Genomic DNA, 19,869 nt, shown 5'->3' with positions numbered 1-19,869 from the left:
TTTTTTCATTTCTTGGAATGCATGTGGCTTTTACAAGCAGATGAATTTGAATTTTCCTGCCCTTCATTCCATGTCTCCCAGAGCAATGACTTTAGACTTTTAAAAAAAAATATGCCTTTTACAGTTTAATCTCGAATGTACTTCAGATTATTCAAGGCATTTAATATATCTTAAATATATATGCATCACATAATATTTCAAATGAGCTCCGAATCATAACTTGTAGGGACAGAAACAGAATCAATAACAACAATATGTTTTCAATTGGGAACTTCTGAATGTACCAGCAAAGCTACTCTAAGACTGGGCGTAAATGTATTCAGTTGGGAATGGAAAGAAAATTCTTATTATCTGGTGAGTTGAAGCGGTATGGGGGATTTGATTCTCCTGACTCAGTCTTCTCTGGGAAGGGAAGGGATGGAGATTTTTTATGCCCACTTCCAAATTCTTTGAAATTCTGCTCATGTCCTAACTTGAGCTTTCTGTAATCACGGTTAGTGTCTTTCCAATTAGGGCTGTCTCTGGATATTACGAATTAGGAATTTAAAAAATGACTTTTGTTTACAACAATGCCTGACTTCCCAGACTATAGTCTGGAGCTGGGGATTCAAATTCCTATTTTGTTGGTTAAAAGTAGAGCAGTGATGTCTTTTTCTTACATCTGTTTTTCTGTCATCACTATCATTATCATCAGCATCATTTTCTTAAAGCAAATTAATGCTTCTGGATAACTTACTTCCTTTGGAATGCACGGTACTCTTTTTACTGTTGTTTTTTTTTTTACTACTGTATTTTAAATTTTCTAATTCTTAGATCCCTGATTTTCAGAAGTTTGTAGATACCAATAACTCTATAAGGGGAGAGCTATAATTTAAATAAATTCAATTAAAACTATCTGCTAATTAAAATGTTTAGGTGACTGTGTGTGTGTGGGGGGGGGTATCTTAAAGAAAAAAACAAATTAGTGTGTGATTCTTGTGTAATATTTTACCGAATTTTGATTGGTAGAAAATTGTTTTTAAAATAGAAGACATTTCTGATACTAGAAAAGTAGTTAAAATCCAGCTACAAGGTACAGAAAAAAGGGCTGTGGAACTAACATAATTTGATAGTTTAGTTTCATTTAAAATAAATTACAAAGCACAAGTAGGTATCTCAGGAAAAAATAAATGGCACAGAAATACATATCTAAAACTACACTCACATATACAGACATGTGAAAAATTAGAGTAATTGATAGTGCTGATTATAATATTTATAATAGAATCTTGTTTTGATTGGAAGCCCAATGAAATAAAAATCCGTTCATGCTGAAAATTATTTTCTGCAATTATATAATAAAGCAGCATTGAACTTGTAACTATTGAAACACAATAAAAAGAGACCTTGATTAAAGAGGAAAATATGTATTTTTAAGATATTGTTTCACATTGTCAAAATTTCAGAGAAAATAGAATAGCCCAACAGATTCACTTAATCCCTTTGTTAGTCATCACACTTGATCATGGTCTCTGATCTTTAAAATACATATTGGATTCACTTAAAGGTATATTTGATACTTTTTCCCCACCGCAGTGTCACTGGTAGGTTGAAAATTCTTGCCCTTTCTTTACATACTTCTGCCACATTTCCCATGAAGAGGAGTCCTTATATTGTGAAAGGCAAACACTTTTTAAAAAAATGACATAACATATATTATATCTTAGACCTTAGATCTTAGACATATGTCTTCTATCATATTTCCCATGAAGAGGAGTGCTTACATTGTGAAAGGCAAACACTTAAAAAATGATGTAACATATATCTTAGACCTGAGGTATACTTTGAGTATGCAATAATGAACTGACTGCTGGTTGACATAATTACTGTGATGCAAATCAAGATTTATTACTGATGGAAAATCAAACTTTTCTAGGTCAGTTGCAAATCTCAGCTTTCATCTGGGTTTAGGAGTTTTGGTTTTGAAATTCTGAAATGAAAATCAATTCTTGTGAACCCTTGCATTTACCTGAGCAGTCCCTTACCCTTAACTGTGTGAGACGGTATTGAAAGTATAAGTACATTTGGAAGATTTTATAAATCATTAAGATCATTTTAACTTAAGATTTTAAAGGTGAGACTGGCTTTAAAATTCCATGTTGCTAGTTGACATAAGGAGCATTTCCTCAATTGTCATTGGGGTGTCTTTGACACTAATGTGAACATTCACCAGCCAATCTCAAATATAGGATCTGACGGAAGAATCAACAATTGCTGACAACCCTATATATTCAGAAAAAAACTGAATAAAATAGGATATAGTTTATAATGTAACCTACTTTGGTTTTCTTTTAAGGAAACTATTTTACATAATGAAGAATGCTATTTGATAAATGTAGATTTTCTTAGAAATATTCTTCACTTTCTCTATTCCTAGAAGTTTTAACCATTGTTTTCAAGTGTATTGAAATGTTTGTTTTAATCATAAGGCAGGTCTTGCCAATCATATGTGTATCCAATCCCCAACCCACAAGATAAAAATTTTTTAGCTTAAAATGCCACTGAAACATTTCTCTGTAGGCGATTTCCTCGGTTTTTTTCCTCCCTATGTACAATGAATAGGGAGGAAATGATGGAATACCAGTTTCAAATAAGACTGTCAATGAGATTACAAGAATTGTGGAACAAATGTAAAATATAAAACTTTTTTTTTGAGATAGAGTCTCTCGCTCTGTCACTCAGGCTGGAGTGCAGTGGCAAGATCTTGGCTCACTGCAACCTCCACCTCCCAGGTTCAAGCAATTCTCCCACCTCAGCCTCCCAAGTAGCTGAGACTATAGGCGTGCACCACCACACCCTGCAAATTTTTGTAGTTTTAGTAGAGACGGGGTTTCGCCATGTTGCCCAGGCTGGTCTTGAACTCCTGAGCTCAAGTGATCTGCCTGCCTCGGCCTCCTAAAATGCTGGGATTACCCAGGCGTGTGCCACAATGCCAGACTAAAACATTTTAAAGACATTTTTACTATATTATTTTTATTTGGATTTTTTATCTTTCATTCAGAATATGTTTCAGACGTTTTAAAATGTACGCTTTCACACAGTGAAAATAAAGGTAGAGGTGAATAACTTACTATGTGTCAAGCAATGTGCTAAGCACTTTTCATGCATTATCTTATTTAATCGTAACACAACTCTGTGGAGTTAAGATGCTGTTTTTTTATCTTTATTATGCAGTTGAGGAAACTGAGGCTTAGACAAGTTATGTGGCAGAACCAAACTTTACATGGTAAGACTAAAACCGTCTTTAGTAAGAAAATTAAAGATTTTATAAAGAACTTGTAATTTTTTTCTTATCAAAACAGTTATACAAAGTTACCCATGGAGACGAATTTTGCATTTACTTGGGATTAAATTCAAAAGAAATTTTTGCAGTAGTCTTTTCTCAAGGGGTATTGATAAACTGATAAAATAGTGCCAATTATGGTTTTACAGAAGATAGAGAAATTCAGTTATAGTTGTATGCTGGTCTTTTTTAATGACTGTAAGAATGAAAATGAACCCATTGAAGCCGTCTGTGATTAACATATCATAATTTGATAGTTTAGTTTTATTTAAACTAAGTTACAAAACACAAGTGGTTATCTCAGGAAAAAATAGATGACACAGAAATACGTATCTAAAGCTACATTCTCATATACAGAAACATTGTGAAAAATTAGAGTAATCAATCAGTCAGGGTTCAGCCAGAGATGCAGAACCAGTGGAGATATGTATATATTAAGGCATTTATTATATAGGTTTGCTTAATGAGATTGTGAGGGCTGGGTAAGTAAGCCTGACACCTGCAGTGCAAGTGGTCTGGCAAGGATGATTATGATCAGGCTGGAATCCTTAGGCATGGACTGATGCTGTTGTCCACAGGTGGTCAGGAAAAGAAGACCAAGAGCAAGGTAGAGTCCCATGGAAACTAGCTGTAGTTTATGCGCTCAGGGAAAGCCTGAACCCTTTGAAAGAGCTCACCTGGTTAAGTATCATCTGCCTTGGATAATCTCTCGTTTGATTTACTCAAAGTCAATTGATAAGGAATCTTAATTACATCTACAAGATCCCTTGACCTTTGCCATCTAAGGTAACCTCATTGCAGGAGTGATATCCTGTTCTATTCATTGGTCCCACGCACACTCTAGGGGAGGGTATTGTATGGGGTGTTAGAGGGCTATTATTTAGGCTCTGTGGCTGCTGCTGTGGAAGCCCCTCAAAGACCCCTTCAGCATGAGAAACTTTAAAAATCCTTTCTTTCCACAAACTCACTTACCAGAGTAACTTCTCCTGAGAAGCCGAGGGATAATGTGTGATTTATATATATATATATTTATATTTATATTTATATTTATATATTTTTTTGCATTTCTGTCCTGGAAGGGCTAAGCCTGGCCTGGCCTGTCAGTACCAGTCATTTCTCTTACCATGTAACATTTTTAGACTTTCTTTTCACAGTGACCAACTATTCAGTGCTGCAGTGTGGCACCGTAAAGGAGCAAATAAAAAAATGCTTTTGACTTTTTAATTTTTTTCTAACTTTAACCATTATTTGTCTTAAAGAGACCTGGCTATTAAGAAATCAATAAAAACTCCATCATCTAAGGATAAAGGCCTTTTTTCTTTAGTTACCTGATAAAGTAATTTGGATAGACATACGGATGATTTTAACTATGCTAGAAGAATTCCTCTGAACTGCATGCTCTGTATTATAAGAAATAATTCTATAGGACTAGTTTTAGTCTTTTACTGAGTCTAGTTTTATATATCTAGTATGTATATATCACTTAGTATATCTATGTGTATAAGGCCACAGTTCTTCAGAAACAGGTATGGCTTCATTCTGAGTCAGGTGGGTATACCCAATGCCAAATATCACTTAATACTTTTCAGACCAATCATTTTTACATCTGGGTCTATTTTATTTATTTATTTTTTATTTTTATTTTATTTTTTTGAGATGGAGTCTGGCTCTGTTTCCCGGGCTGGAGTGCAGTGGTGCAATCTCGGCTCACTGCAAGCTCTGCCTCCCGGGTTCACGCCATTCTCCTGCCTCAGGCTCCCAAGTAGCTGGGACTACGGGCACCCGCCACCACGCCCAGCTAATTTTTTTTTTTTTTTTTTTTTTTGTATTTTTAGTAGAGATGGGGTTTCACCGTGTTAGTCAGGATGGTCTTGATCTCCTGACCTCATGATCTGCCCGCCTCGGCCTCCCAAAGTGCTGGGATTACAGGCGTGAGCCACCACACCCAGCCACGTCTGGGTCTATTTTAATATTCATTTGAAAATTAGATGTTCCAAGCACTTACGAATGGGATTATTTGAATGCTCATAATGGGAGTAGTTTGTCAGCAGAGTTTTTATGGGAAATCTGAAGGGATTTCCAGAAATTCATCAAGGATCTGACATTTGCAGGCTGTTCTGGTCCTGAGGTTATGTGGGGTCAGACTGGAGGAATCAGACATATGATTCCTGCTGTCAAAAAGGTGAATGATAGTCAAGTGGAAAGAAGACAATTGAGGAACAGTTTTAACAAAGTGCCAACATTTCCCTGATAGTGGAAGTACAACATGCTATGAGAGTACATGAATGAAAAGAGAAAATATCCATACACACCTCTTAGATTGAAAAAGCAGTGTTTGCAATAATTCTAGACTGTGCTGAAAAGAGTCATTTTATCTTTGAGTATTTTTATAGCTCTTAAGGTCTCAAGATTATTCTTGCAGGATAGAAGACTATAAAAGTTAAAAATTTACAGGTTTTAATGAATAAGATAATGCTTATAAGATAATGCTAAGATTAGGAGGATCTTGACATTTTCTTGATTAAATGTAGGAGGTATAGGAATTAAATTTTATATAGTCTTTTGAGGGAGGTTTCCATTTAATAGCAAAATACTTAAGCTAGAGTGTTTTAATGGCAATCTGATCTACAGATTGAAAAATTTCTATTGATTAACTTATAATTTCATTAACTCTTTTTTATCCAATTCCAATCTGATGCTAAGCTGACCCAGTTAATTTTGTATTTAAATTATTTTCATTTTTCTATTTCATTTATTTTTGTGATGTATAATTTAGCTCTATTTATTCATTATGTATATGTTTTATTTTATATTTTTGAACATATTTTATATTTATAATAGTTGCTGTAAAGTCCTTGTCTGCTAGTTGCCGGATCTGGGCCATCTTTGCATTGATTTGTATTGCCTATACTCCTGTTGTTTTTGTTTTTCCAAAAAATATAGCTCACATTTCTAGTTTCTTTGTATCTGCTTATTTTTGACAGTATATTGGATATTGGGAATGATATGTGGTAGAGGCTCTAAATTTCAAGTTTTTTTCTGAAGAGTGATTTCGGTTTTGCAGGCAGTTAACCTTGTTGGATTGAAACTTCAGTTTTCTCTCTTTTACATGAGGAGTTGCTTATATTTTTACTCAAATCTTTCAGCTTCCATCTGTTGCCATTATACTGGACTTTCCTCCAGCATACATAGTCAGCAGAATTTGGATAATTTTTTTACAAAGATTTTGTAGATAACTTTGTGTCCAGGATTTAGCCCATCTAATTATTTTGTTGCTTGTGGGCCCTGAAGCATATCCACTGATACCTCAAGCCAATAAAGCAGCAGATTGCTGCTGCCAGAGTAGCAGACAGATTGGGCACTGCATGCCCCAAGGCAAAAGGCAGCCACTTACCAATCACACAAGGTGCTGTTTGCCTTTTGAGAGAGATCTACTTTTCAATTTCTTCCTGCTTTTGGTCCAAGTGCCTTTAAGTAGATTCTTGAAAGGATTTTTTTCCAAATTTTATAATAGTTTATATAGGAGAATTCACTCCAGTGAATTACTTCATCATTTTCCAAAGTAGAACAACTCAAAAGAAAAATAAAATTTAAAAGCTGATGCCAAAATTAAGGCCATTAATATAGATATGGTACAGCTAATACAGAGTTTTAGTAAGATTATTACTTGCCCAATCTGAGCACTTTATTTCCAGTAATACAGGAAATATTCTGTTGGATGCTTTTACTAGATGTCACATTTGTGGTTCATGTTGTGCTTCAGCTTATGGTCATTCAAAGGATCTAGATTATTTTCATCTGAATTTCTCCTAAGCCTGAGCTACAGAAAATGACAGGAGATAAAGAAGGAAAGAACACGAATGGCCTTTGGTCCTTCATTCAGCAAGTGATCTCACTTATTTTTTCTAATGTAACTTCAGCATTTTTTACCTCACTCAAAGGTCGGAGTAATTATTAAAACAGTCATCAGCCCGGAGCGGTGGCTCACACCTGTAATCCCTGCGCTTTGGGAAGCCGAGGAGGGTGGATCACCTGAGTTCAGGCGTTTAAGACTAGCCTCACCAACATGGTGAAATCTGTCCCTACTAAAAATACAAAAATTAGCAGGGCGTGGTGGTGGGTGCCTGTCGTCCCAGCTACTCAGGAGGCTGAGACAGCAGAATTGCTTAGAACCAGGAGGCAGAGGTTACAGTGAGCTGAGACTGTGCCACTGCATTCCAGCCTGGGTGACAGAGAAAGACTCCATCTCAACAAAAAAAAAATCATCATCACGATATTTCACAATTAAATCTTCTAATCCAGAGACAGATGTGAAATACATCAATAAAATACAAAGAAAGCATAATTTCACAATTAATGTTTATGTGACTTCTTAATATATAATCCATGCACCTATAAATAATCTAGACACAAACCAATTTGCTTGAAGACCAAAAAAAAAAAAAATGTTAGAGGCTCACTGTTCTATTCTGAAGAGATAATTACAGTGTTCTATTTTTTTCCCAGAATTTAATTTTTCTATTGACAGGGTTGGTATATTAGTAGTTTATCTAGGTTGATAGAATGAAATTAGAATGGTTTTATTGTCTGTTTTATTACAGATGCTTAGAATAGTGTTTCAGGTTATTTGCATAATGATTGAATCAACTTAATTGATAATTATATATTTTCTTAGGTGACCTTGACGTTTTGTGTTAAAAATTTCAACTCATTTTAATTTGAATTTTCAATTGTTTATGGAGTGTTCATAATCATTTTCAGGTCATTAATTATTAATGCATTATGCAAATGACATGAAAAATTTGTTAAACCTTGGGGTTGTTTTAAAATTGTTCATTTTTGTGTAGCAGACATACATTTTACTCTGACTGAATCTTCAAAATATTTGTGTAACTATAATTCTAAATAAAAGTCATAAGACCAAAGACATAGAAGACATGTAAAGTAAATTAACAAGGAAGGTTAGACTAAGGAAGAAAAAAGAATAAGAGACTAAAGAAAGGAGGTACCTTTGGCTTTTTCATTGCTGCTTTAGGGACTGTACGGGACTTTAAGACATAGTGAGTTCCTGAAGATCACAGCTCTGCATGGGAGGAAAAATGGAAAGAGAGCATGTTGGAGGAGGAGGTGCTGACATAAACAGAGATTTGAAAGAAACATTTGGTTGGTGTCAGAGGATGGATTGCTACTTCCTAGGAGAGGAAGCTTGGCATAGTAACCCTTTAAGAGTGAATACCTCTCTGTAGTCCGAGTTGGAAATTGCAGTAGCAGAAACTGAATTTTAGCTTTGATTAGTTCAAAACAAATAATCATTTTAATTAACGGGTTCATTAACAATCATTGTCACCATTATTATTGTCAAAATTGTCAAAAAATTTTGAAGTGTTTATCCCAGGGACACTATTCTGAAATCTACATGCATTATCTTATTTTTTTTTTTTTGGTACTATGGAGAGATACCTTATTAGCTTTATTTATGGATGAGAAAACTGAGGCTTAAAAGGTTTAATTAACTTGCTAACATATTAGAGGTAATGAGTGGCAGAGGATGGACTCAAAACTAAATCTCTCTGTCCTCCAAACCTATGCTCTTAATCACCAATAATGAAAAAAAAAAAAAAAACCGCAAAAACCCAGGAAGGATATTTAGCTTAACTACTAATTTTAAGATCTCTGGTTTGGAGTTGGCCATTATGCAACATAAAATTTAAAAATTTTACATTATGGCAAAAATAATGTTCTACCAATGTGAATAATTCAAGCATATGTTAGAGGTTGAAGTGTTAGAGTAAAATATTTGGCCATTATTTCAGGGGACTTCAGAGGGCTGAATTTTTCAAGGAGCATATTTACAATAAGGCAAAATTCTATTGCCATACACTAGTATTTTTGAAATGTTTACTGACCTTTTTTTCCTCCTCTCCCCTTAGGAAAAATTGGATGTAGGTGTGAGAAAGGAAGTCGATGGCATGGGAACATCTGAAATAAAATACGGTGACTCAGTATGCTATATACAACACGTAGACACAGGCCTATGGCTTACTTACCAGTCTGTGGACGTGAAATCCGTGAGAATGGGATCTATACAACGTAAGGTAAGGTAATAGAAAAAAACATAATTTATAGAAGTAATTTTTATGAATACACAAGCACAAGTCAAAAAAATTGGCTAATCTTTTTAGTCACCTGCAAAAGTTCATAATTTTGCAAGCGAAAGGGCAGATTCCACTGTAATAGACTCTTTAGCTTTGTAAGGTGAACAGAGCTGGATGTTAGTTACATCACTCATCTATAGGATTATGGGATGCGTGCATTTAAATATGAAGTGAAGAAATATACAGTGCCATCTTCTGGATTCTAGTTTAGCACAGTTCACTTTGTCCTCCATGCTGTGACAAAGTCCATTACTGACATCCCCTTGCTTACAGGAAGAGGCCCACTGTTTGGTCGCGATAATGATGCTCTTCCTGGCCTGTGACACTCCTACTCTGTTCCTGATTTCCAGACATTGTCTTCAATTTCCCCAGCATGTCACTTACAATACATTCCTTGCAGTCTGTCAGAATACCATGGCTTTTCCACACCTGTGCCTCTGCACACTGTTTCTTCTGTTTAGAATAAACCTTTTTTGTCTCCCTGACTCTTTTCCATCATCCAGGGATTCAATTTATTTATCATTTTAGAAGTTCTTCCTGATGATATCAGCTTATCAGCTACTCCCTCCTTTGAGTTCTCATAATGTTCTATAACTCATTACATTTTATATACACACTCCTTGTGCTATTTAATTCAGTAGGCTACATATCTCTCTCTCACCACCCCTGTCCCCCCAACCCCACAAATTTGCAGCTCCCCTGAGGGAGTACATCGTACTAGATTGTTCATGTCTTTACATGTGACATGCAGCATAGTGTGCGGAACCAAATAACACACATTATTTCCGGAAACAGGATACCTGGGAAAGGAAGGCTTTGGTGATACAGGCCTTTTTATTTCCAACAGATTTGTTAATCAAAATATGTACCCACATTCCAGTAACTAAATAGATCACTGTTCTTTTGATCTATTTAGAGTGACCAGTGCTGATTTTAGTGAAGGTGGAGGCTGATGCTGCAGGGATAGAGTTTGACTTGAGTGCATCCCAGTACCCTCAGACAATTCTCCTGCAAGACTTACATCATCATTATAATAAGATGATCCCTTGTTTTTTAGGTCTTTGATCTAGGCTCATCCATTTAAGTGTACTTGCATGTATTCAATATTTGTGAAGGATTCCCTATTTCTTGCAACTGAAGGTGGCCTGTTTTAAAACTTTTTATTATAGATAATTTAAATTTATACAAAATAACGAATAGTGTAATGAACCCCTTGTCTTCACCATTCAACATTTTCAATGCTCTCTTGCTGTTGTTTCAGTTGCACCTCCAATCCTATGCTACATCTCACTAGATTATTACTGTTACTTATTTTTAACTTTTAGAGGTAATATTTATATACATTGAAATGTAAACATTTAGCTGTAGAGGGTGTTTTCTTTTTTCTTGAGACAAGAGTTTCACTGTGTCGCCTGATGTGCAGTGGTGCAATCTCTGCTCACTGCAACCTCCGCCTCCTGGGTTCAAGCAATTCTCCTGTCTCAGCCTCCTGAGTAGCTGGAATTACAGGCGCCCACCACCACGGCCAGCTAATTTTTTTATTTTTAGTGGAGATGGGGTTTCGCCATATTGGCCAGGCTGATTTCGAACTCCTGACCTCAGGTGGTCCACCCGCCTCGGCCTCCCAAAATGCTGGCATTACAGGCGTTAGCCACTGAGCCAGACAGCTGTAGAGTTTTAACAAATGGATACACTGGTGTGACCCACAAGCTTATCTCCATGTGGAACATGTCTAATTTCCAAGAAGTTTCCCAACATTCCTTTCTATTCCTTTCTAGGTTATTCCTGCTCCCTTTCCCCCAGGGGCAACTATTCTTGTGATTTTTTTTTTTTTTTTTTTTGACAGTCTCGCTCTGTCGCCCAGGCTGGAGTACAGTGGTGCAATCTCAGCTCACTGCCATCTCCACCTCCCTGGTTCAAGCGATTCTCCTGCCTCAGACTCCCGAGTAGCTGGGATTACGGGCACGCGCAACCACGCCTGGCTAATTTTTGTATTTTTAGTAGAAGGGGTTTCACCATGTTGGCCAAGATGGTCTCCATCTCCTGACCTTGCAATCCGTCCGCCTCAGCCTCCCAGAGTGCTGGGATTACAGGCGTGAGCCACCACACCTGGTCACTCTAGTGATCTTTTTCTGTCATGGAAATGATCTTGTGATCATTTTTCTGTTTTGGCTGATGTTGAATTTTATATAAGTGAAATTCTATGGCATGTACTCTTTTGTATATGCCTCCTTTTGCTCAGCCAAAGGTCTGTGACATTTATCCATATTGTTCCATGTTTGAGTCCAAATTGCTTAAGCTACTTTTTGAGGTCCCCAGAAGCCAACAAGCCAGAAATTAAACTAAACACAATCTAAGGAGGGGGCGGGGGTCAGAAAGGAAAGGAAGAGTTAAAGGTGTATAATTGTGACTTATTCTGTCTTCATTACTAGACTCTGAGATCGGAACCAAGTCTTTGATTTATGTATTTTCAGTATCTGGCAGAGTGCTGGAACCATAGTAGGTGCTCAATAAATGTTTCTTGAATGAAAACATGTATTTTCAAGGATGTGGAGTTATAATTGAGTTGGTGAGATTGTCCATGCACCTGCTAACTTGGTCTTCAACTGCATTAGTGTTGCAGAATTATGAGCCAGGGTGAGCTGGGTTAGCATTCTCAAGGTGAACAGCTAATGTTGTCGAAATTGTGGCAGAAGAGGTTGATTTGGCTTTAAAGCAAATTTTTCTTTTGATAATGATGTTTGGTCATGGATCTTCTACTAGGTTTAGCAGATGTTATCTTTTCTTTTTTTCTTAATATTTTACTTATAAAAATTTCAAATATAAAAAAATTTAAAAGACTAAGCCAATGAACATCCACATACCCTTGAATTAGAGTCAACAATTATTATAGTTAGCCAGATTTGCTTTCCTTTCCTCCTGTCTTTCTTTTCTCTGTGTGTGTGTATGCAGTCAAACATCCACAGTACCGTTCATACCATTATGGTAATTCTATTACATCATTGATTATCCTGTTTGTATTCATATTTATTCTATTATCCTAATAGTATCTTTTCTAGTTGATTAAAATCAGGATGCAATCAAAATTCATGCACCTATTTATTTTTATGCCTTTCAGTCTCTTTTAATCTAGAACAAATTCTCAGCTTATTTTTTCCTGTAGCATCGAGTTTTTAAAAAATCCATGCCAGTTATAGAATGCCTCATGTTCCGGATGTGTCTGACTTTTTTTCCCCATTGCCTATGCTCTTGGTAATTCCCATGAACTTGCAGCTAGGTATAAGGCTATGCTGTCCAAATCAGTAACTGCTAGACACATGTGGCAATTTGGTATTTGTATATAACTAGAACTAGATGAACACAATTTTTAGTTTTGTTTAACTTTAATTAAATTTTAAAAACATACACTTAAATTGTTGGAAAACTTTTATGTATGCTTGGAACAAGTTGGGTATGTGAATCTACTTTTCCAGCCATGTCTTTGATTCCTGTTTTCATGCCATTTTAGTCTGCTAGTTTCTTTCTCAGGAACACGGCTGTCTTTCCTCTCAGTGTTCTCCCTGACCTTTTCTCTACACTTCGCTTCTCAAGTGTGTCTTCCAAAGTACTCATTTTTTTCTCTGGTGCTGTTCTGTTTGTAAGCCCTTTCTGTGCCTTTAAAATTTTAGTTTCCGTGCTTTTTTTTCTTGTCATTATCTCACCCAGCTCACCTTTTTATCTCAGCTTGCTGTTCTTTCATCTGGTCTGCTGGTTTATTATCTCAGCATATTTTCCCATTGTGAATTTCCACTCCTCTTTTATCGAAGTTGTAACTTGCATCCTGAGGACAGTTGAAATTGTTTTTATGTTTAAGTAGCCTCCTGCTATTTCAATTTTACTTAGCTTTTTAAAAATAGCAATGATTACTGAATTTTATTAATAAAGAAGATAAAAATAATGTGTTGTGTCTTTTAACTTGTTGATAAAATAACTAAGTTACCAGACCTCCAATTGTTAAAGAGTTCTTAAATTCACAGAGTAAACCCTACTTGACCATAGTGTATGAGTCTTTTGAAATTCTACTAGATTTAATTAATTAATATTTTATTCAGAATTATTACATGTATATTTATGGGGGAAGTTAATTTCTCTTTATGGACATTGAATTTTGAATTTCATACAATTTTTGTGTTTATTAATTTTTATGTGTCACAAAACACCACTCTACTCTGGTCTTTTTTTCAACCATTTAAAAATGTAAACACCATTCTTAGCTCATGGGCTGTATGGAAACAGGTGATGTGCTGTAGTTTGCCAATCCTTGGTCTAGACTAGTCTGCCATGAAAGGTAGCTGTTCTTTGAAACTTCATCACAGCTCACCTGTGAAACCAGCTGGTCCTAGGTCTTTTAAATATTGTATATTAAATTATCTTTTCAATCCTTTTCTAAAGAAACTGGTCAAATAGAGTTGGATTCCTTTTGATTAGTCTTATTTGGCTAAGAATCTATTCTATTCCCCTGGAATACCCAGTTTTGTTTGGTTGGTTGATTTTTGGTTTTGCCATGGAGTTGCACACAGTATTGTATTATTGTAATTTCCCATTCTCTGTGTTTTTACTTTCTATCTTTAGCCTGGTTTGTGAGAGCTTTGTTTTATTTATCATCACAAAGAATCAAATTTTGAGTTTATAAATCTTTTGTAGTACTTTATTTGACTTCTAGTTTAGTAATTTCACTTAATCTTCATTAGTTCCACTTTTCAACTTTCTTTGCTGTTCTATTTTTAGGACATGAAAATAGCAAGTTCTTTCAATTTAGTCATTTTTTTCTTTATTAATGAGGGCACTTAAGGCTATAATGTTTTGCCTTTGAATATAGATATATCTGTGTCTCACTGATTTTTTATATAAGGAGTTTCCTCTTTACATTGCTTTCTAGATAATTTATAGTTCCAGTTCCTAGATTTAGTTCAGTACACCTGGGTAGGTGTATTAAATTATCTTGCTATAAACGTTAAATGAAGATAAGCACAGATGGGAACAAATGGTTCTACTTATATATAGTACACAACTGATCTGTGCTGTCAAAAGTCTGCAAGGTGGTGAACCTTGTGAAGGATAGGGATAGGAAGGGAGCACTAAGGAGGATTTTAAGATACCATAATGTTTTCTTTCTTGAGCTGGGTGTTGGTCATGCAGGAATGTTCACTTGTGAAAATCATGGAACTGTTTTCTTAAGATTTTTGCATTTCTCTTTCCTAACATTATAGTTTCATAGAAAGTTCAAAAACAAAAAACTATCAAAAGAAAAGAAATATATGTATACATTTTTATCATTTAGATGATTTATAAGCATTGTTCAGTACTTATTATTGACTAGTCTATGTTCAGAACTACTGTATGACTGGTGTGCCAGTGCAACATTAGCTTTGCTGCTTTGTACCAAGTTTGCTTAGGCTGAGGATCAGTCATTCAATGCAGATATGTGAAAAGGCTCTGCTGTTTGTTTTACTTGACTCGTTGCATTTTTTGAGTAGTTCTTTAAAATGATAACTGAGCTGGGCATGGTGATGGGGGCTTGTAATTCTAGCTATTCAGGAGGCAGAGGGAGAAGGATCACTAAAGCCCAGGAGTTCAAGACCAATCTGGGCAACATAGCAAGACCCCATCTCAAAAAAAAGAAGTAATAACTAAATGAATAAATGGAATGGCTAATTTGTATAGGGAGCTGTGCATACGATTTTATCTGAACATAACATCTTCACAGTCCCCTGTACCTGCCTTTTGATTCTATCCGTTGTTATGGCTCAGCTGTTTGAGTACACATCTCCCTAACTCTAGTTTGGAAAAGAGATGTTGGGAGTAATGGCCTTATTTTTGCTTTCTTATAGGCTATTATGCATCATGAAGGACACATGGATGATGGCATAAGTTTATCGAGATCCCAGCATGAAGAATCACGCACAGCACGAGTTATCCGGAGCACAGTCTTCCTTTTCAATAGATTTATAAGGTACTTTTTCTTTTGTAGGCGTAGTTGTTTGATACTTCATTTTCATTTCTTTATTGGATATGCAAATAGACAATTTAAAAGTATGCTATGATGGTAATAAATCTCATACTGTTTGGTAAGTCAGCAGAAACATTAGGAAGTGTTAATTAGATGATTTAATGTCTTTCTTTTAAATAAACTTTTAAAAAGAATATGGTTTTGGAAATTGGATGTGTAATTTGTAATTGATAGGTATAGATTAGGATTATTTAATGACTACTTTTCCTTGTGCTGAACCTATTTAGTTCCTTTTTCTTTCTTTTTTTTTTTTTTTGAGACAGAGTACAGAGTCTCATGCTGTCACCCAGGCTGAAGTGCAGTGGCGCAATCTCGGCTCACTGCATCCTCTGCCTCCTGGGTTTAAGCAATTGTCCTGCCTCAGCCTCCTGAGTAGCTAGGATTACAGGTGCTCACCAACACACCTAGCTAATTTTTGTATTTTTAGTAGAGATAGGGTTTCACCATGTTGGCCAGGATGGACTCGATCTCTTAACCTCGTGATCCGCTCACCTTGGCCTCCCAAAGTGCTGGGATTACAGGCTTAAGCCACTGCGCCTGGCCTAGTTCTTTTTGCAATGAGGGCAGTGAAGCCTATATATCTGCTGAGTTTTGATATGTATTTTTTTAAACTAATTCTCATAAGAACTGTTTTTCCACCTAATAATTGCAATAATTGCATATCTACAGACTAAATTAAACTTGTGACCAACGTGTTTTCTGGTAACATTATACCAACATATGCTCTGACTTGTGAGAGATTTCATTTGTCTCTTTAAACTTTGCTAATTTGATGGGGGAAACTTTTTGTTGACCATGTTTCTTCATTTATTTTTTCTTTTGTGTTTAATCCTATTATACATATTTCTGTTAAGTTGTTCTGAGCTTTTGTTATGTTTAGAGATATTCATTTCCTGTCATCATAAATTGCAAACCGTTTCACGAGTTTATTGGTTTGGGAAAGAATTTGAAAGGATTTTTTAGTAGTTGAATCGGTAAATTTTTTTTTTGGCTTTACAGCATAAAACAAATCTCCCCTACTCAAGATTATATTATTTTCTACTTCTTTTATAAACCATCCCTTTTATAAACCATACACACTGTGTGTATATGTGTGTGTGCCCATATGTAACCAAAAAATGTGCACAGCATTTGGCCACACATCCTAAGTGTTTAGTCCATTTTTCTGCCTCGTCTCAACTCCGAGCCTCATCAGATGGAGTAAAGCTTAAATCGAATGGGGTATGCACCACATTTTTGTATTTTTTATTACTTGTATTACTTTTCAGTATTATTTGTATTCTTGTGGTTTAATATAGTATTTATTTCTTATAGTAAAAATTTATTACATTTTAATGCATTATAAAATTAGTCAAGAAGTTCTACTTGGAAATTATAACTTATTTTGGAAACAAACTTAGCCTTTTCATGTCTTGTTCTTCCCACTAGTTTTTCTTTACTAGGGCTGATCAATCCTATGATAGGGATTGAGCAAATTAATCATAAATCTTTGAAATTGTCAATTTTATATTTAGTTAGCACTGACTTCTTCAAATATGAGGGACTTTTAAAAATTCAATTTGACTGCTGTAGAGTATTCAGTGGCACTACAGAGATTCCATTTGGTGAGTTAATTTGATACTAGACCAAAAACTGGTTATTTGTTTTGAAAACTATTTTGTGGGAAAGCTACTATCTCAGTGTTAATAGACATAATGTAGTGCTAGTATACCATAAGTGACATTTTTTTATGCTGGCTGAAATACCAAAATTCATCTTGAATGTGATTTACTTTAGCAGATCTGCTCTTTGGAAGAATAATTTTAAAATTTAACAATTACTTTTCTGATTAGATAGAGTACCAAGTATGAGAAATTTGGATTCTGTGATAAAAAATGTTGAATTATACACTTTCTGCTTTATTAAATCTTGAAAATTATTTTTTGTCTGGGCTATTTGAGTGAAATTCATTTGTTATACCTATCATGATAAAATAGGATGGTTACATTTAACCCCTATTAACTATGAAAAGATTTTCTGATTCCCAGTCTGATTTTTTCTGTTTTCTTTCTTCTTGCCTTGCTCTCTTTTTTCTAACTTTATAAGATGAATGCTGATATTATTGAGACCTTTGTTGACATAAACATTTAGTGTTATACATTTCTGTTTTTAGTGGCACCTCACACGTTTTGATTTTCCTTTCTTCCTTTCTTTTCTTTCCGTCTGTCTTTCTCTCTCTCTCCTCTCTCTCTCTTTCTCCTCCCCCCTTTCCTTCCTTCCTTCTTTCCCTCCCTCCCTCCCTCTTTCCCCTCCCTCCCTCTTTTCTTTTTTCTTTTCTTTTCTTTCTGTCTTTTCTTCTTTCCCCTCCCCTCTCCTCCCTCCCCTCTCCCCATTCTGCTCTTCACTCTCATTCTGTCACCCAGACTAGAGTGCAATGGCCCTATCTCTGCTCACTGCAACCTGCCTCCCAGGTTTAAGCAATTCTACTGCATCAGCTTCCCAAGTAGCTAGGATTACAGGTGTGCATCACCACTCCTGGCTAATTTTTTTATTTTTAGTAGAGATGTGGTTTCACCATGTTGCCCAGGCTGGTCTCGACCACCTGAACTCAAGTGATCCACCCACCTTGGCCTCACAAAGTGCTGGGATTACAGGCATGAGCCACCACACCCGGCATTGATATCTTTTCTTTCAGTTTCCCCTTTGATGACTTCTTTGACCGATAGATTTTTTCAGTTTCCAAATATTCGGAGATTTCCTGAATATTTTTCTGTTACTAATTTCTAATTTAATGCCGTTATGGTCAGAGAACATACTTTGTGAGATTGATCGCTTTTAAATTTATTAAGACTTGTTTTATGGCTTAGAGTAAACTTTATTTTGGTAAATGTTTCATGTGAATTTGAAAAGAATGTGCATTCTCCCCTTGTTGGGTCGTGTTCAAAAGTGTCAATTTAGTATTATTTAGATCTTCAATTTCCTTATGTTTTTCGGTCTCTTTGTTCTGCTAATTACTGAGAGAAAGGTACTGAAAACTGTCTGACTGTAATTGTGGGTATTTCTATTTCTCCTTGCTGTTTGTCACCTTTTCTTTGTGCATTTTGAAGCTCTGTTATTAAGTGCATACCTGTTTAGGATTTTGTTCTTTTGATGAACTGACCCCTTTATCATTATGAAATTAACTTCCTTAACTCTGATAATATTCTTTGCTATGACATGTACTTTGTATAATATGAACATAGCCACTCTAGTTTCCCCCCCCCCCACCTTTGGTATTAGCATCCTATGACCTTTAACCTGTTTGTATCTTTATATTTAAAGTGCATTTCTTTCAAGCAATAGGTAGTTGGGTCTTGCTTTTTTATCCCATTTGATAATCCCTGTTTTAAATTGTATTGTTTAATCCATTTACATAAATATGATTATTGATATAGTAGGCTTAAGTCTGTCTTCTTCCTATTTGTTTTATATTCGTCCTACCTAGTAATAGGATAAAGAGGAGATACACACACACGCCACCACCATCACCACCCTTACACGGGAGCATGAGAGCATATGGGTTACAAAAAATAAACCACATAAGGACAACACTTTGTCATTGTCCCATTTCCTCCTTTTTCTTCCTTCTTTTGGATTAGTTGAGTATTTTCTATTATTTCATCTTACCTCCTTTTTATTGGTTTATTAGCTGTAATATTTTATTTGTATTTTAGTGGTTACTTATGGGTTAAAGCTGTAATACTTTGTATTTTAGTGGTTACTTACGGTTTAAAGCTGTAATACTTTATTTGTATTTTAGTGGTTACTTATGGTTTATAGCATATATCTTTAATTTGCCACAGTCTACCTTTAACTGATATTTTGTCACTCTATGAATAGTGTAAGAACATTATAATAGTATACTTCCAGTTTTCGCACTTTGTCATACATTTTACATTTATAGATGTTATTAATTCCATACTATATTTTTATTTAAACAGTCAGTTAGTTTTTAAAGAGATTTAAATAACAAAAACATCTATATTTGCACATATAGCTATCATTTCTAGTGCTCTTTTTTTGTGTGTGCGTGGATCTGTATTTTCTTCAGGTATTGTTTTCTTCTGCATGAAGGACTTTTTTTAACATTTCTTATCATGCAAGTCTGCTGGAGATATACTCTTTCGGCTTTTGTACAACTGAAAATGTGTTCTTTGCCTTCATTTTAAGTGATATTTTTGCTGTGTACAGCATTCTAGATTGACAGGTTTTTTTTCTTTGGGTTGACTAATTTTACTCCCTATGGATGATTGTATTTTATAGTTCTTTATATGCCTGGTTATTTTTGTTTAGTTACCAGACATTGTGAATTTGTTAGATGCTGG

At 35.3% G+C, this 19,869-nt stretch overlaps 1 protein-coding gene across 1 annotated transcript in view; it reads left to right on the top strand.

Moving 5' to 3' along the window:
• Positions 1–19,869, top strand: part of RYR2 (ryanodine receptor 2) — a 786,704-nt gene that overhangs the window by 379,337 nt on the left and 387,498 nt on the right. The window contains exons 11-12 of the mRNA XM_054561059.1: positions 9,253–9,417; positions 15,348–15,469. Coding sequence (XP_054417034.1) covers positions 9,253–9,417; positions 15,348–15,469 — 287 coding nt within the window. The remainder of the gene's footprint in view (positions 1–9,252; positions 9,418–15,347; positions 15,470–19,869) is intronic.

Source organism: Pongo abelii, chromosome 1 (assembly GCF_028885655.2).
Source record: "Pongo abelii isolate AG06213 chromosome 1, NHGRI_mPonAbe1-v2.0_pri, whole genome shotgun sequence".
Lineage (NCBI taxonomy): Eukaryota > Metazoa > Chordata > Mammalia > Primates > Hominidae > Pongo > Pongo abelii.
The sequence above is the reverse complement of the archived record's forward strand: the minus strand, read 5'-3'. Positions and strand labels throughout refer to the sequence as shown.